Here is a 14,860-nt window from a genome sequence, read left to right as displayed (position 1 = left end):
GCCGTGCACAGCCAGTCAACACCGTACGTGCATCAGCGCAGGAATAGCACGTGCACTTTATTTTTCGTCTGGAAATCGATCGTACGGCCACGTCCCTTCTGCATGCCCGCCTCAAAATAAATCTTGCCAGCTCGATGGAAAAGAGCACGCATGGCATGAATGGAATGAAATCTTCTTATTTGCATCATTGCAATTTGTTCTTTCTTCAATTTTCAGAAATTCCATTTTTTATGTTTTAATTTTTAATATGTCCTTACTTTATAATTTCATTTTTTTTTTTTTTTAATAAATTATTATAAATTGATCAGATATAATAATGTTTTGGTAATGTAATTTATATCGTTCTAAAAAGATAATCAAACAAATATACAACATTTTAAAATTATAAATTGAATTATTAAATTTTCTATTATATCTACACACACACACACACACACACACATATATAAAATCCATGAAATTTTTCTCTAAAATATATAACTTTCAAAATTTTTATCCAATAATTTTATTTCTATGTAATGAAAAAAAAAAAAAGCGTGTATTTCACCGTGTGCGGAAATGTAAATCCAACTACGGGGAGGGTCTATATTATTCTGACTTTCTCTCATTGGTTATCAGAGACAGGTAGAAGCAACTGTCTCTTTCTTCGAGAAGAACCATTGTAGAGACAGATGGAAACGCCTAAATTCTCATTGGTTGACTGAAACAGGTGAGGCTAAAAAGAAGGACAGGTATGAACATGGTGTCCTCAAGAAAATGAAATAATAAACCATTCATCTGACCAGGATGGAAAAAAGTATACAATAGCTAAATCTTACGAGAAACTCGTAACATAAACGTCGGCTACTGTTCGGTTCACGCAAAGAGTCTCTATAAGCAAACACTGGCGTTAATCATCGGTGGTTCCCCTCTCTGTGGAACGAATCCACCGGGAGTCAGGTAAATCATTCCTGGTGTTTCTCTGTAGGTTCAGATTACAGAGATGTGGTCGCAGTGCTTTACAACGGACACGACCACTGTGCAGTTATTGTTTCCCATTGAATCAGTTCTAGTTGGACTGACAATCACAGAGACAATAATTTTCTTGACTTTACGAGCGACAGTGTATGTAATTGTTTACGGACGTTAAAGTAGAGTCGTAAATGGCTTATATTAGCTTAGGAAATTACTGAAACCAAGTGGATTAATTTTTATGTGGAAAATTCGACTGGTTACATTTTTTTTTTTTTTTTTTTAAATTTGTTTGAACGACTATAATGTCGAGCGAGCAGTCGGGAATTCTTTCGTTTCAGTCGTGTCGAGATTCACACGCACGTGCATCGTCCATGTCGTGTAAATAGAGGGCGGAGGTGACATATAGCGACAGCCAGAGGAAGCGTGTCGACCATTTAGGCGACTATTAGCAGCTTCACGGCTTCTTCCACGCACGTGCGATTCCGAGACTATTTTCCGACTTTTGGTGCCGGTTAAATCGTTCCTCCGTATTACTAGCATAATTAATAATTATGTCATTTTGTAGCAATAATAAATATACCTTCATAATTATACCTCGTAAAGACGTTATTCGAAATTAAAAAGAATTTAAGAGATATCGAAGGAATTGGAATACAGTACCTGAATGGATATATTGTAATTGTAAATAATTGTAATTAATTAATTAAAATTGAATTTTTTATTTTTTTTTTTTTGTTAACTCACCAGGATTCAGAATTAGTTTATGTTTTTATAGAAAGAAGGATGATAGGAAATATCAAAGGAGATTCAAGTTGAGTTATACCTTCCTCCTTCTCCTTCAGATCTCTATTTTATGAAAGAATAAGCAAAGAAAGAGAACGTCGAATCTTATTGGAATAATTTTTGCCGGTCTATATTTAGCTCCGCCTTAAGAATTACTCGGCTCGTTTACGCGGTCGTTAGAGTGGATTTAACTGGACGAAACGAGGGAGAGTGTGTCAGATATCGTTCGACCGAGTTCTGGTAATCCTCGCACAGAACGGATGGCAATAAATTCTCAGCGACACTGCTTGGAGAGTAGGACTGGTGTTACGCGGTCCATTTACTTTTCGAGACGTCACCTAAAATCAGTTAATTATAATCTACACACCCAACCACTTGGCCTAGCAGAATCAATATACAGTATTTATTTGTTATATGCTCTTTTCGCTAGTAATGCTCGCTCGGGAATCATCTGAAACACTGAGAAAGGAATTCCATTTAAACTCAAGAGGTGGATGTCACATCGAAATACGAGTATTTAAATTTCTTCAAATGCTTGAGTTTTCATTCTCTAAAATTGTTATTGTTGAAAAAAATGAGATTAGAGTTTTGTATAATTAACAACCATATATTAATCAATAATGAAGTTTAAGTTGTATGCTTATAAGAAATAAATACTGTTCCCTATTATTCCTCTTTTTGTTCAAAATTCAAAAAAGAAAAAAAATATATGATCATCTTTACCTTTGCTAATTTAATTTAATAATAATTTAAAATCCAACTTCTTAGTAATTTTTTAAATTACTTTGTAAATTAATTTCCTGCGAAAATATATTAATTTAATAATTGTAAATTTACAATTAATCTTTTAAAATCTTTCGTGTAATATATAATAACTTTTTTTATGCATATTTCCAATGTTTAATGTCTGATTAGTCAAAGGGCAGAGATCGGAATTCAAAAATTGCAAAGTATTCGAACGAGCACTCAGGGAGAAAGAAAGAGCGCCTCTTACAAAGAGCATAACGACGCGGACAATTTGTAGCAGAGTGTCAACGAAGCTGATTCTATTTTCGAGACGACGTGCGTGGCTATCTTTCCGCCCTGTTCCCTCGTCTTTCTCTGTCTCCACCTACTACTCCATCGTTTTTCAGCCTGTTGCACCGAGTTATCCCGGTGTGGCGTAAATTTACACGCGATTAATCCGTCCTCGTAGCCGTCTCTTGTTATCCAGACACGCGATTCCTCAATCTGTTCCATAAAAATAACAAAAATGCAAAAAGACACAGAGATAAATATAAAAGTACTAATGAAAAAAAAAAAAAATTGTACTGAGATTTGATCTCTTTATACCACTGATCACAATTTCTCATTACTGTTATTATACTGTTATTATTAATTAATAGAAATAAAAAAGAATTCAATGAATATTTCTAACCTTTTTTTGGAATTGTAATAAAGGATTTAAAAAAAAAAATTGTTATACTTCTTTTTGCATGATCCACGAGATTTGTTGTCTTTTTTAAATGTATTTTTTTTTATCTGATCTGTAACTGGTACAATGTAAATAAAGATGGAATACGATAGTTAACGACTTCTTTGAGTGCACGTTGTGTTAGGGAACCTCAGAGCACGTACCAGTCACGCAAAATATATCTTTTTCTCTTTCTACAGTGGCTCACGACACGTACGCATGCATGAAAATCGTCGACTATTCGGATTTCAAAGAGGGTTAAGAGTATTCCTTATAAAGTGTTTGAATTATTTTTGGATCCTTTAGAGGAAAGTTTGTTCAGCATTGGAAAAAATTGGATGATTGGTGATATGGAGAATCATTCTTATTTTGTTACTTTGACTGGACTGACAACAAATTGGAAATATAGTGTATTTTGGTTTTCAGGATATAAATATTTATTGTTTATTTCTCCAACATGGAAATATTTATCTGCAAAATAAAATGGAAATTAAATTGTATTTGTATTTTTTGAACTTTTTTGTATTAACATGTATTTGTAGATTTCCTAAATTTCCAAGCATCGATAAAAAAGATACCTCAAGATTGGGCAATGATGGCCATGGAAAAAAACAGATGAAAACTTATGTGAATATTTTGTTATATTACAATATACTATATAATTCTCGGTACATGAATAAAGTCTGCGTGCACAGATTGAATATTGTGCATGATAAAAACACTCGCGCACAAAAATGTCCTTTCGCGATTTCTTTTCTTTTTAATACTTGAGTTTAAACGATTCTGATTGGCTCATGGGGAATGATTGACAGAAGAATGGATATTACACGTGTGAAATACACCTAGCCTTCAATCGACTAATCTTCCTCAAGAAGGTCATCGTCAAGATTCACACCCTGGAACAAAAAACGCATTTTGTATAGTTGACAATTTTCAAATCATGATGAACTTATAATGCTATGTGATATATTTATATTATATTATTATTTGATTGTTGTTACTACTATAAATTAATTTTCTTTCATTCTTTTTCTTTGAGAAAGTTTAACAAAATTCTTTAATTATTTTTGTTGTTGTTTATGTAACGAAATAAAATGAATAATTAAAAGAAATATATATTTGATTAAAATTTATAAGATTTTTGATAAGTTTTTTTTAAGATCATTGGAATTCATTTGCGAATTTGTTAATATTTTGTCATTATATTTGTCATAAAAAATTAAAAATCTTATTTAAATCAAAATTTCAACAAATTCATAATAATTATTAATTTATTTTTGTAGACCAAAATACTCAAATTCATTGTTATAATAATAATAAAATATTCAATTCATAACAAAGAATTTAATAATAATTATTATCTTTAAAAAATTCGATTCGTAAAATGAATTACAATTTTTTGAACAAATAATCAATTATTTCTTACTGTCAATTTTTAATAAGAAATAGATACCACATATATAATGAGGATATACCGATTCCATAAAAGAAATATTTGCTGTCTGAAAGAAGAAAGTGTGATAAAACAATATAAACGAAGGAAAGGGTACACAAAGAGGGATTCTGTACACGAATGTTATGGCAATAAGGCTGTAAAGAGAATGAACCGTGACTGGCGAGAAGTCAACAAACTTTATGGTCCCACAACTCTCTCTACATGATTGTTGATGACTCAAGAATCTTGATAATCAATATTTAAAAGAATAAAAAATTTCTTTAGAAAAGAAAAAAATGATTTCTTAAAATATCATTATCGATCTTGAAATAAATGTCTCAAAATCCTTTACTTTCACATACCTGCAACGGTTTCTCTCTTCCTTTTATACCTGCGTATGTTTCATTTTTCTTTGCTTTATTTAATGAAGTGTTCGTTCTGCTCGATAGCTGGAACGTGTTCACATACATCGGTCAAGATCGATATATCGTCACGCATACATTCGCTATAAACGCGCGTGTGCGTGTTACGCTTGATTTCAGCCTGTTTTAGTAATGTAATACCCTTCTAGAATTACGCGTCTGTATTTAAGGGTATTAAGGCATCGTCTAGTTATCCCCTTTTTGTTTCTCCCACCCTTTGTTACTTTTCCATTTGATCTCAATTCATCTATTGCTTCCTTTTTATAATTTTGATATCTTGATCTTATTATATATTGATATAACCTTATTTCGTCACAAATCTTATTATATATATCGATGCAAAATAAAAATACATATTTATAAATATTATTTCAACTTCTATCAATAAATGATATGGTATATCAGTTATTTATAACCAAATTATTTTATTACAATTGATCATAATAAAATTATTTTATATTAATTATTTCTATAGTTAAATTCTATTATCAATAAAAAGAATAAAATAAAATAAAAACAAAACCAAAGAAATGATAAAAAAATTTATAACACGAAAAAATATACTTGATTTTTACTGTCACGAAAATCACATTATCATAACATGACTATAATTAATTTAACGACATAACTTTAATCTAACTATCGAAAAAGTATTCTGAAAATTTTGTCAAAATAAAAAACTTAAAATAAATAATTATTTATTGTAAATGTTAATGATATTAACAATATCATGTCAGCATTAGATTTGGTACACATCATAAATGACTTTTCACTGATGATAATATATTTTTCTTTGTTTTTTAATTGAAAACAATTAAAACAAATGTGTAATAAAAAATTAATTGTATACCAAATTCTAATCTATATTAATTGTTGGATAATTTTGTATTTAAATCACTTCAATTTTATATAATTTTTTTGTATCACCTGAACCTACTTACAGTAGTATCGATAGTATCGTCAATTTCGAGATCGAGATCCAAATCGGCTGCCAACATCTCCTCGAATGGTTTTCGATCGACATTGGACTATAATGATCACATAGAATTAAAATTATTAGAAACTTAATATTTCAATACTAATATTATGCAAAATATATTTTATGATATCTTAAATTATCGAAAAAATAAAATTTTCGTATATTAAATTTATAAAAAAATTAAAAAATATTAAAAAAAATATAAATATAAATATAAAAAAAATATTCTTACTTGTACTTCCGGAAATGAAGATGCCGGAATCTTTTTTTTACTCTCTTCTCTAAGAAATTGCTCAACTTTCAATGCTTCTCTATATCCAGGGAACAGATTTTCGTACTGTTCAGGATCGGCCAAACTTTGTCCAGCTTTCTTGCTTACAGTTGATAATTTTTCCTTCCATAACTTTACAATAGATGAAATTTTACTAGGAGCATATGTTCTTGCAAAAAATGCAGCCTCTGGAATTCTATCTGTCTTTATGAGAATATCTAGGCACTTGTCGAGGTCTCCCAGGATAAAATATGATAAGAAAGAAATGTTGTTCTTGCCAGTTTCGTCTGCGTCTACGCCCAATTTTTGAATCATATTTGCATTTCCTGTGCTTGTGGCGAGCAATAGAAGTCCTCCGAAATCTTGTGCCTGATGTAAACATTCTTGTGCTAAACACAATTTTCCTTTCTGCGTTGCAAGAGATGCCAATTGTCGCCATTTTTGCTGGCTATTTGCTTCCTTAGCAAGAGAATGTGCTGTTACGAGATCTCCCAAAGCTAGAGCCAGTTCGAACCTATGTTCTGGATCCGTAGATACAGCTAATGCTTGTTCTTTAAAACCCTAAAGTATTTGAAATATTAAAATATGGAAAATATATTAAGCAGTATATTTCTTCAATAATACGCACTTGTTTTTCCAAGAAATGAGCCACACGCGTACGATGTTCCTTGGGAACTGTGGGAAGAACTCTATCTGCTGTTTCAAAATCTTTTCGCATAACAGCAGTTTGGTATTCTAATACAGACAACAATAGTGAATATGAAACAACAGATAATTCCTTATCACATAGATACAATCTATTATCCCTTGGTACATATCCAAGAAGATACATTGGTCTATCCAAATGTGATACAGTCACAACTTCTCCACCAACGAAATAATTTATTCGATTTACACTATTTGTATAAATGAAGCAATCGCCAACCCAAAGACCAGTTTTTACAACTTCATTCATTTCTGCTACCATCTATATGATATTAATCGATTAGATTTTAAAACTCTTTTTTTCTAAATGTTAATAATGAAAATGACAAACCTCAAAAGCATCTTCGATGTCTTCCGAATTTTCTGACGCGTTTGCAACAGCATCAGTATGATATTTTAAAATGAAATATTGATCAGATGTTGCCAATGCTACTAAAGAGGCATTTTCGGCCCAATAGACATGTGTAGGTTGAATATCTATACGACGAATTAACTTTAACGTATCCCAATCGAAGAACGATAAGCCAGATCCGGATGAAACGCCCAATAAAAATCCCCCAAAAATACCTAAATAAAAAATATATAATTAAATAAAATATGAGAGAAGAAAATAATTATTATATTTTATATTTTTTTTTAAAATAAATAACTACTATATTTACCATCAGCACCAAAATCGGGTTTAAAACTCTTTTTTTCTTTAAAGTTTTTAAAAACTTTTACAGTAGTGTTACTTTCTCTAACAGCATACTGGCTTGAATCAGCTGCCCAAATAAATTCTGATGCTTGACCAAAGGCTTTATTTCTTAATGCCATAGATGTATAAATAATATATTCTCCATCTCCACAAACAACTAAGAATCTTCCATTTGGATTATGTTGAATTGTTTGAGGATAAATTTCACAAGCACCCATATCTTTAACAGCCAATGGAAGCCTCTCTCCATCTTGTGTTTCTTCTCCTAAGGCTTTCAAGTTCACTTGCTGTATTTCACTGTGTTTTGCCCAAACGATTTTACCACCCAATGAATCCATTGAAACTGCAGGTTCTTCTCTGCCTACTTTTACTATAACACTACTTTCATCATAACCAATTGCAACATTATTCGAACCCCGTAAACAAGCAATTGTCCATACTCTTTCAAAACCATAATTAAGAGAAGATTCCAATCTGTATGTTCCAGAATGCCATATTCGAACTGTTCCATCTTCAGAACCAGTGAGAATAATTGGTAGTTCTGGATGGAAGCAAACAGCACAAATATTCTGTGTGTGTCCTTCCAATGTTTGTACACAAGTTTTATTTTGATAATCCCAAATTTTGACATAGTTATCATCCGCGCCTGATATTAAATATGGTTTGTCTCCACCATGATAGTAATCAACACAATTTACACCTTTTTCATGACCATCTAAAGTGAAATTGGCGGTTGAAGATCCAAGTTGCCAAACTTTCACTGTTCTGTCTAATGATGCACTTGCAAATGTATTGTTATCTTTTGGATTAAATACAACTTGCATTACATAATGAGTGTGTCCTTCAAACACTTGTTGTCCTATCCAACCTTTTTCCCAATTCCATAATTTGATTAACATGTCATCTAAAAAAAAAAAAAAAATAAAAGAATTAAAAATAAGAAATAAATAAATAAATGAAAGAATTAAAAAATTATTAAAAATAAAAAATAAATGAATACATACCACTGCTTGTTAATATAAATGGTTGTGTTGGGTGTACTGCAATACATCTGACATAGTCACTATGTGCCTCAAAAGAATGCACACGTTCCAAAGTATTATAATTAAATACTCTAACTTGCATATCATCTGAACCAGTAACAACCCAATTCTTGCGTGGCACAAATTTGGCTGTACGAACTGGTAAATCACATACTTCAAATGTTTTGACCAACATTTGAGTTTCATGATTCCATATATTAACATTTCCCTGATACAAGGAACAAAGCATCCATGGTTCTGTTGGATGAAGATCTACACTTTTTACTCTGTCTGATCGTGCAGTCAGTTTTCGTTTGATATCTAACCTCAGAGGCTAATGAAAAAGAAAATATAAATTTGTCATTTAAAATATAATATGATTTATATAATATTAAAATATTAACATAATAGAGGAATTTCGTTAAAAGCATTATGTATTTAAATGATAAATAATTTTGAGATATCTTGATATTTAGTATATGATATTTTAATAAAAAAAATTGTGTATTAAAAGTATAATTGATTGTATGAGTTATCATTGAGTGAATGATATATATATAGTATATATATTTTTTAATATGGACTTATTATTATTTAATGATAGTTATCACAAAAATAAGACCAGCTGTCAAAAATAAGAAAAAAAATAAATAAAAAAATGAAATGATGTATCGTTAAAGATCATTTAAATCTAGAATTTTTATATCAAAACAATCATAAAATAATTATTTATTATAGAATATAGTTATAATATAGCTATTATTATTACAATTTTTTGTCACTACCAGTAAAGCGATATAAACCGGAATACAAGAGTAGGAGATAAATTTGTTAAATTACATTATTTACATTTTTAAAATACATACCATTTTTTATTGTACAATGTATATTTACAGTATTAAACAATTCCGAGCCCAATAACGTAGACACAAAATTTAAATTTTCTCCCATGAAGTAACTACGTGGCCCAACCTCTCTGCCACTACACAACAATATACACCTCCTAAAAATGGCGTTGATCTAAAGGTTCTTACACATGGATTGAACAATCGACCAAATATATTTATCGTTAAATGAATCATTCATAGAATATATTATCGGATCTTATAATAATGTTATTGACAATTTTTTTAAAGTTAAACTTATTAAATTTGAAGATCTATTTATAAATTAATGATGCAATATACAATGTGTCAAATCCTTAACCTGCACTTTCATGACGTACTATGTCTGTAATCACATGTGACCTTTAAATATTGTTAAAATATCGATAAAATAGAATTCTTTTAATAATTATTAAATAAATATATATTATTGAGTAATATAATAAGAATGATTATTACTTTACAAACAAGATATAGAATAGATCTAACATTCAATATATTATTATATATTATCTTGTATATGATGTCCATTTAGTTTTAAAAATTAAATAATGAAAATACGTTTAACATCTTTAGTAACAAGCCAGAATTAGAAATCCAAACACGAGATGGCGTTAATCTTCAATTCTTATTCTAACTTATTTTGCTTTTTGATAAGGCGCTGAATGTTAATTCTTATTCTATAGCTATATCATTTTTTTTTTCGTTTATATATTGATTTTATTTATAGCGATGGTGCTCTAGAGATGGCGCTAAGTGTTTACTTTTTATTCTATTTGTTCTTCTTGTCCATATATATTTTGTCAAATTTTTAAATAACAATGTCGATATTAATTTTATTTGTCTTTTTTTAAAACAATTATGAATTGTTTTATTGATTAATAAGAGAATATTAAAATGTTAGATCATATTAGATGAATATTTAAAAAATCAAAGTGATAAGATAATTATAAGTACATTCCTTTGTAATTAATTGAAGAAATATTGACAATAAAAGCACGTGCTTCATTGAAATTTTATCGAAAAGAATGATAAATAATTTGTATCAATAAGCCAATATAAAAATATGATTATTCATTGTAAAAATGCGATTTATGAAATAATTTAAAAATATAATTATTCTTGTATGCATCTATCATGAAATATGTAATTTTTCTTCTAAATAAAAATGAAACATGTACTTTATAATTGTTGATAACTTATTATCCTATAAGTTAACAAATCGATTTTCAGGTATTATTTAATTTTTAAAAAATGACAGATTTTCAATTTGATGAAGAAAGCTACTTTTTTATTGGAATTGCGATATTTTTAATAACTCGGATATTTATGATAAATGAATTTGTGGCAATAATGATACTATAAGTTATATTTGGATTATTAATTATGAAGAATACAATGAGCAAAAATTAATTATATTTTATCTTTCTTAATTCTTTTAACGCTTTCAAATCTTATATTACGCAAATGTAAGATATGTAATATTTAAATATTTATGAATCACAAATATTATGTTTACAGAATGAACATAAATTTTAAGTTTATTATATATTAAAAATTTCAATATTTTTCTTGCAATTTTCTTAATGTATAATAGTATAGTAGTATTCAAAAGTTTAAATTATTACTGCATATGTTATCTCTCTCAACAGTTTTCTATCAAATTTTATGATTAATACTTTAATAATTATTATCAAATGATAATAAAATTTCTTACTAATAATCTCCATGCATTCTAGAATTTGTTTATCAGTAGATGATTATTACAAGATAAATCTGTTTTATTAACCAATCTGAGGATTTTCCATCATCAAATCACAATTGTCCAAACGAGTAGCTGAAATTATCATTATAAAAGTTCTTCTAGGGAAAAAATGAGTTCGTGATTGTTTCCTCTCGATCCAGAAAGAGGTGACCCGCTTTCTGAACTTTAACCATTTAGGTATAGCCTCTGAAGATCTGGTAGTCATGATTTTGCGGTCGAATTATTTTTGCTTCTAGGGAAATATGAATATTAAAAAATAAGTAAAGTAGAATAGATTTGAAATAAGATTTCTTCATCTATTTTTTTTTATTCTTCATGCTTTGTATGCAAAATGTAGACTAATCAACTACTATTGTATAAGTAGAATTGTTAGAATTATTAACATGACAATAATATTTATTTGATGAATAATTGATAAAATATATAATTTGTAATTATACTTGATCGTTGATTTTAGATAATGTCGTTATTTCATTAAATATTCATTGTTTGTTTGATAAGAAATAATTATCAGATATATGAATGTATAATATATATATATGAATATTGTATTAAAAATATGAATTAAGTCAGAAATATGTAATAAATATATAATTAATTTATTTGTTGGATTTAATTTAAGCTTATTGGTTTTAATTAAACTTATTAAATCAAAATTGATTTTTAATAACAACTTTGAAGTTATAAGTAATAATTTCTTTTTCAACATTACAAAAAATAACATATTTTCCATATTTTTATATATTTATTATTTTTATATTTCTCTATTTTCATATTATAATTTCTATGATAAACCTAGAAACTCCTCTTCAATTTTCTCAGCGTTAATGTTCTATTAGAGAAACGCGAACTTATTACTCAACTTAATATTATACGCCGTTTACTGCGAGTTACTCGTCTCGAAATTCCACGAATACGGAAGGGAATGTTTTCGTCTCTAGCTTCGAGTCGTTGACCCGTTTCGGTTGCGAAAAAACGTTCTGCGAAACCATGATCGGTTAGTTAGCCCATTCGTTGGCTTATCGACCACGAATCAACCAGAAATACTATTAATATTGTATTTTAGCTTCTGGATTTGTTTGACAAATAGAAATATTATATCGACACTGACTGATAACGATGATCGACTTATCAATTTGAATATGCATAATTATATTTGTTAACGGTTGCGCCAATTATATCGGTGAATATTGGATTCGGATTGTGTAGAGTGAAAAGTTGACATCTGAAAACATATGCGATTTTATTAATTATAAATAGAAGCACCTTCTCCTACATAATTATGAAAATAAAGTATTTTAATTACAATTATAAATCATATATATATCTTGATATATACTGTATAATGAATGGCAGATGATTTTTATAATTAAAATTAAAATACATTAAGCGATTTGTTATTTTGTTAATTATTATAAAAGATGATTCATATATTTTATTTCTTGAAAAGATGAAACTATATATATATATTAAAACAATTTTTTCTAATGTTTTTTTAAACATAACCTATTTTCTATGAGTCAAGTAACATACTAATCTTATAGATAGTATTATCAGTTTGAAGAATTCAAAAAATATTCAATTCTCTTTTTCATTAATAACTAAAAAAAAGAAAGAAAGAAAAAAGAACGAAGACAAAGGATTAAAACTCAGAAAAAATGAGTGATTATAGGAATGATCATGCGAGAGTAATTCAGGTACATACCTGACTTCCTGAATGTCATATTTCAAAAGAACAAAACCCGACCGGGAAACGGATACCAGAAGTCTCTGGTAGCCGGAAGCAAGAACCAACAACCAATACTAGCAAAAAGGGAAAGGAATTTCCTCCCATGAAACTGTCTCTGATCTTAAATCTTCGTGTTCTCGTATATCAATACGCGATATAACTTCCGCTGTGACGATTTTCCGAAGCAGCGCGTCGATCGATAGCATAGATCACAGACTGATCGACGTTCAGAAGAAAGAAAAACAAAAAAAAGAAAAAACGTTTCCACCTATGGAATAACATGATGAGGTATGATCGATGAAACAAAAGTTTGTGCAAAGAACTGAAAAAAAATAATAACGAATAAAAAAGTACGAAAAGCATTGATGACGAAAAGAGAAACGAATAAATAATGTATTCGCTGTGTAATTGTGGTAGAATTCTTGTTACCTGGAAAGGAGCAGTGGGTCAGCAATAAGTCAAGAACATGTCTACTTAATGTTTCATACACGATGGATAAGAAAAATGATCATCTCGACTTCTTACAATATTAGATAACAATTCATTGGAAAAATATTTTCATTATTGAAATTTGAATCAGTCAATACGACAAACATGAATTAGGTTATTTTTGAAATTTCTCAGAATTCTCAGAGCCCTTTTGCATAATTTAATAACTATAAATCAAATAGTATAAATAATATATATATATATATATATTTTAGAGTTTATAAAATTTATTATGTGAATCTCTCTCTTTCTTTATTATCAAATTTATTATTATTATAAAAGAGAATATTTTAATATATGTATTTTATATAAATTGTTTAAATTTTATAATAATAATATTTCATTAATTTAATTGTGCAAAAGTTTATGTTAGAATATCTTTGAGATATTGAAGTTGAATGATATATATAAATGAATAATAATAAGTGAAAATAAAATAAATAAGAATCACAATCATTTGGATTTTTATTTTTTTTCTCAAACGATTCACGTCGTCGACACTTAGTTTCCACGTCTGATTTGAAATTTGAAATCCTAGCCTATGGTTAAGATAAAATCGATTAATACGAGAAAATTGAGACATATGGAAAATGATCCTCTAAAATCCGCGCAATTTGTTCGAATTTACCTACCTTTTCCCAATCGGTAAATCCCACGTTTACATATTTACAATCACGATTAATTTAATCATCGGTTCGCGCCAAAGGAATCTATCAAAGCTAGTGTCAACGTAGATGTCATATCGCTATTTACAATCATTTACAATCTATTCTCGACAGGTTAAATATCAGGTATAATTTACAGCTTGATTTTTCATTTTGATTATCTCAAGAATTGAGATAATATAAGTAGCCGATTCGAATTGAAATAAATACGATTGTACGAAATTTTATTTTAGAGTAGAGATAATACTTATAAATAAATAATAATTTATTTATAAATATATATATATATATATATATAAGATTTGAAAGTCGATTTTATTATTTTAATATTCAATTTCGTATTTATACAAATGAATTTGTTATAAAAAATTAGATGTTTCATTTGAAAAAAATAAAATTAATTTTCAGATCTCTCATATTCTCTTCCACTTGTAAAATCATTGCATCATATTACGTCTTTTCTTCGATCTTATAAGTCTTATAAATAGATGTTTTTGCATATTATTTCAAGTGACAAAGGTATTTCAGGTGGATAGAATTGATGGAATATATTCAATATAACTTCATTGAAGAAAATTAAATTGATTAAATTCATATTTCTTACTAT

General features: G+C 28.5%; 1 protein-coding gene and 1 long non-coding RNA gene across 3 annotated transcripts in view; both read right to left on the bottom strand.

Moving 5' to 3' along the window:
- Window positions 1–3,813: 3,813 nt before the first annotated feature.
- The window catches only part of beta'COP (coatomer subunit beta'), a 53,226-nt gene continuing 42,179 nt past the window's right edge, over window positions 3,814–14,860 (bottom strand). Inside the window, exons 1-8 of one of the 2 annotated variants that reach the window (XM_003694119.4) lie at window positions 9,588–9,954; window positions 8,704–9,055; window positions 7,665–8,603; window positions 7,334–7,569; window positions 6,926–7,264; window positions 6,259–6,858; window positions 5,989–6,075; window positions 3,814–4,086 (exon numbers count right to left, since the gene is read on the bottom strand). In XM_003694119.4, coding sequence (XP_003694167.1) covers window positions 4,048–4,086; window positions 5,989–6,075; window positions 6,259–6,858; window positions 6,926–7,264; window positions 7,334–7,569; window positions 7,665–8,603; window positions 8,704–9,055; window positions 9,588–9,590 — 2,595 coding nt within the window. In that variant the 5' untranslated portion in view covers window positions 9,591–9,954 and the 3' untranslated portion in view covers window positions 3,814–4,047. Of the gene's footprint in view, window positions 4,087–5,988; window positions 6,076–6,258; window positions 6,859–6,925; window positions 7,265–7,333; window positions 7,570–7,664; window positions 8,604–8,703; window positions 9,056–9,587; window positions 9,955–14,860 lie in introns of those variants that run through there. The other variant, XM_086905888.1, reaches the window with a different exon arrangement.
- LOC147657885 (uncharacterized) lies at window positions 11,646–14,455 on the bottom strand. Its single transcript, XR_015291487.1, has 2 exons — window positions 13,076–14,455; window positions 11,646–12,595 (listed from the first exon to the last, which is right to left on the bottom strand). It is a non-coding gene; the product is annotated as an uncharacterized LOC147657885 (long non-coding RNA).

The sequence above is a fragment of the Apis florea genome, unplaced genomic scaffold (genome assembly GCF_048593485.1).
Source record: "Apis florea isolate Af1SG1 unplaced genomic scaffold, ASM4859348v1 contig_2492_pilon, whole genome shotgun sequence".
Taxonomy (NCBI): domain Eukaryota; kingdom Metazoa; phylum Arthropoda; class Insecta; order Hymenoptera; family Apidae; genus Apis; species Apis florea.
This window is presented reverse-complemented; position numbering and strand designations above follow the sequence as displayed.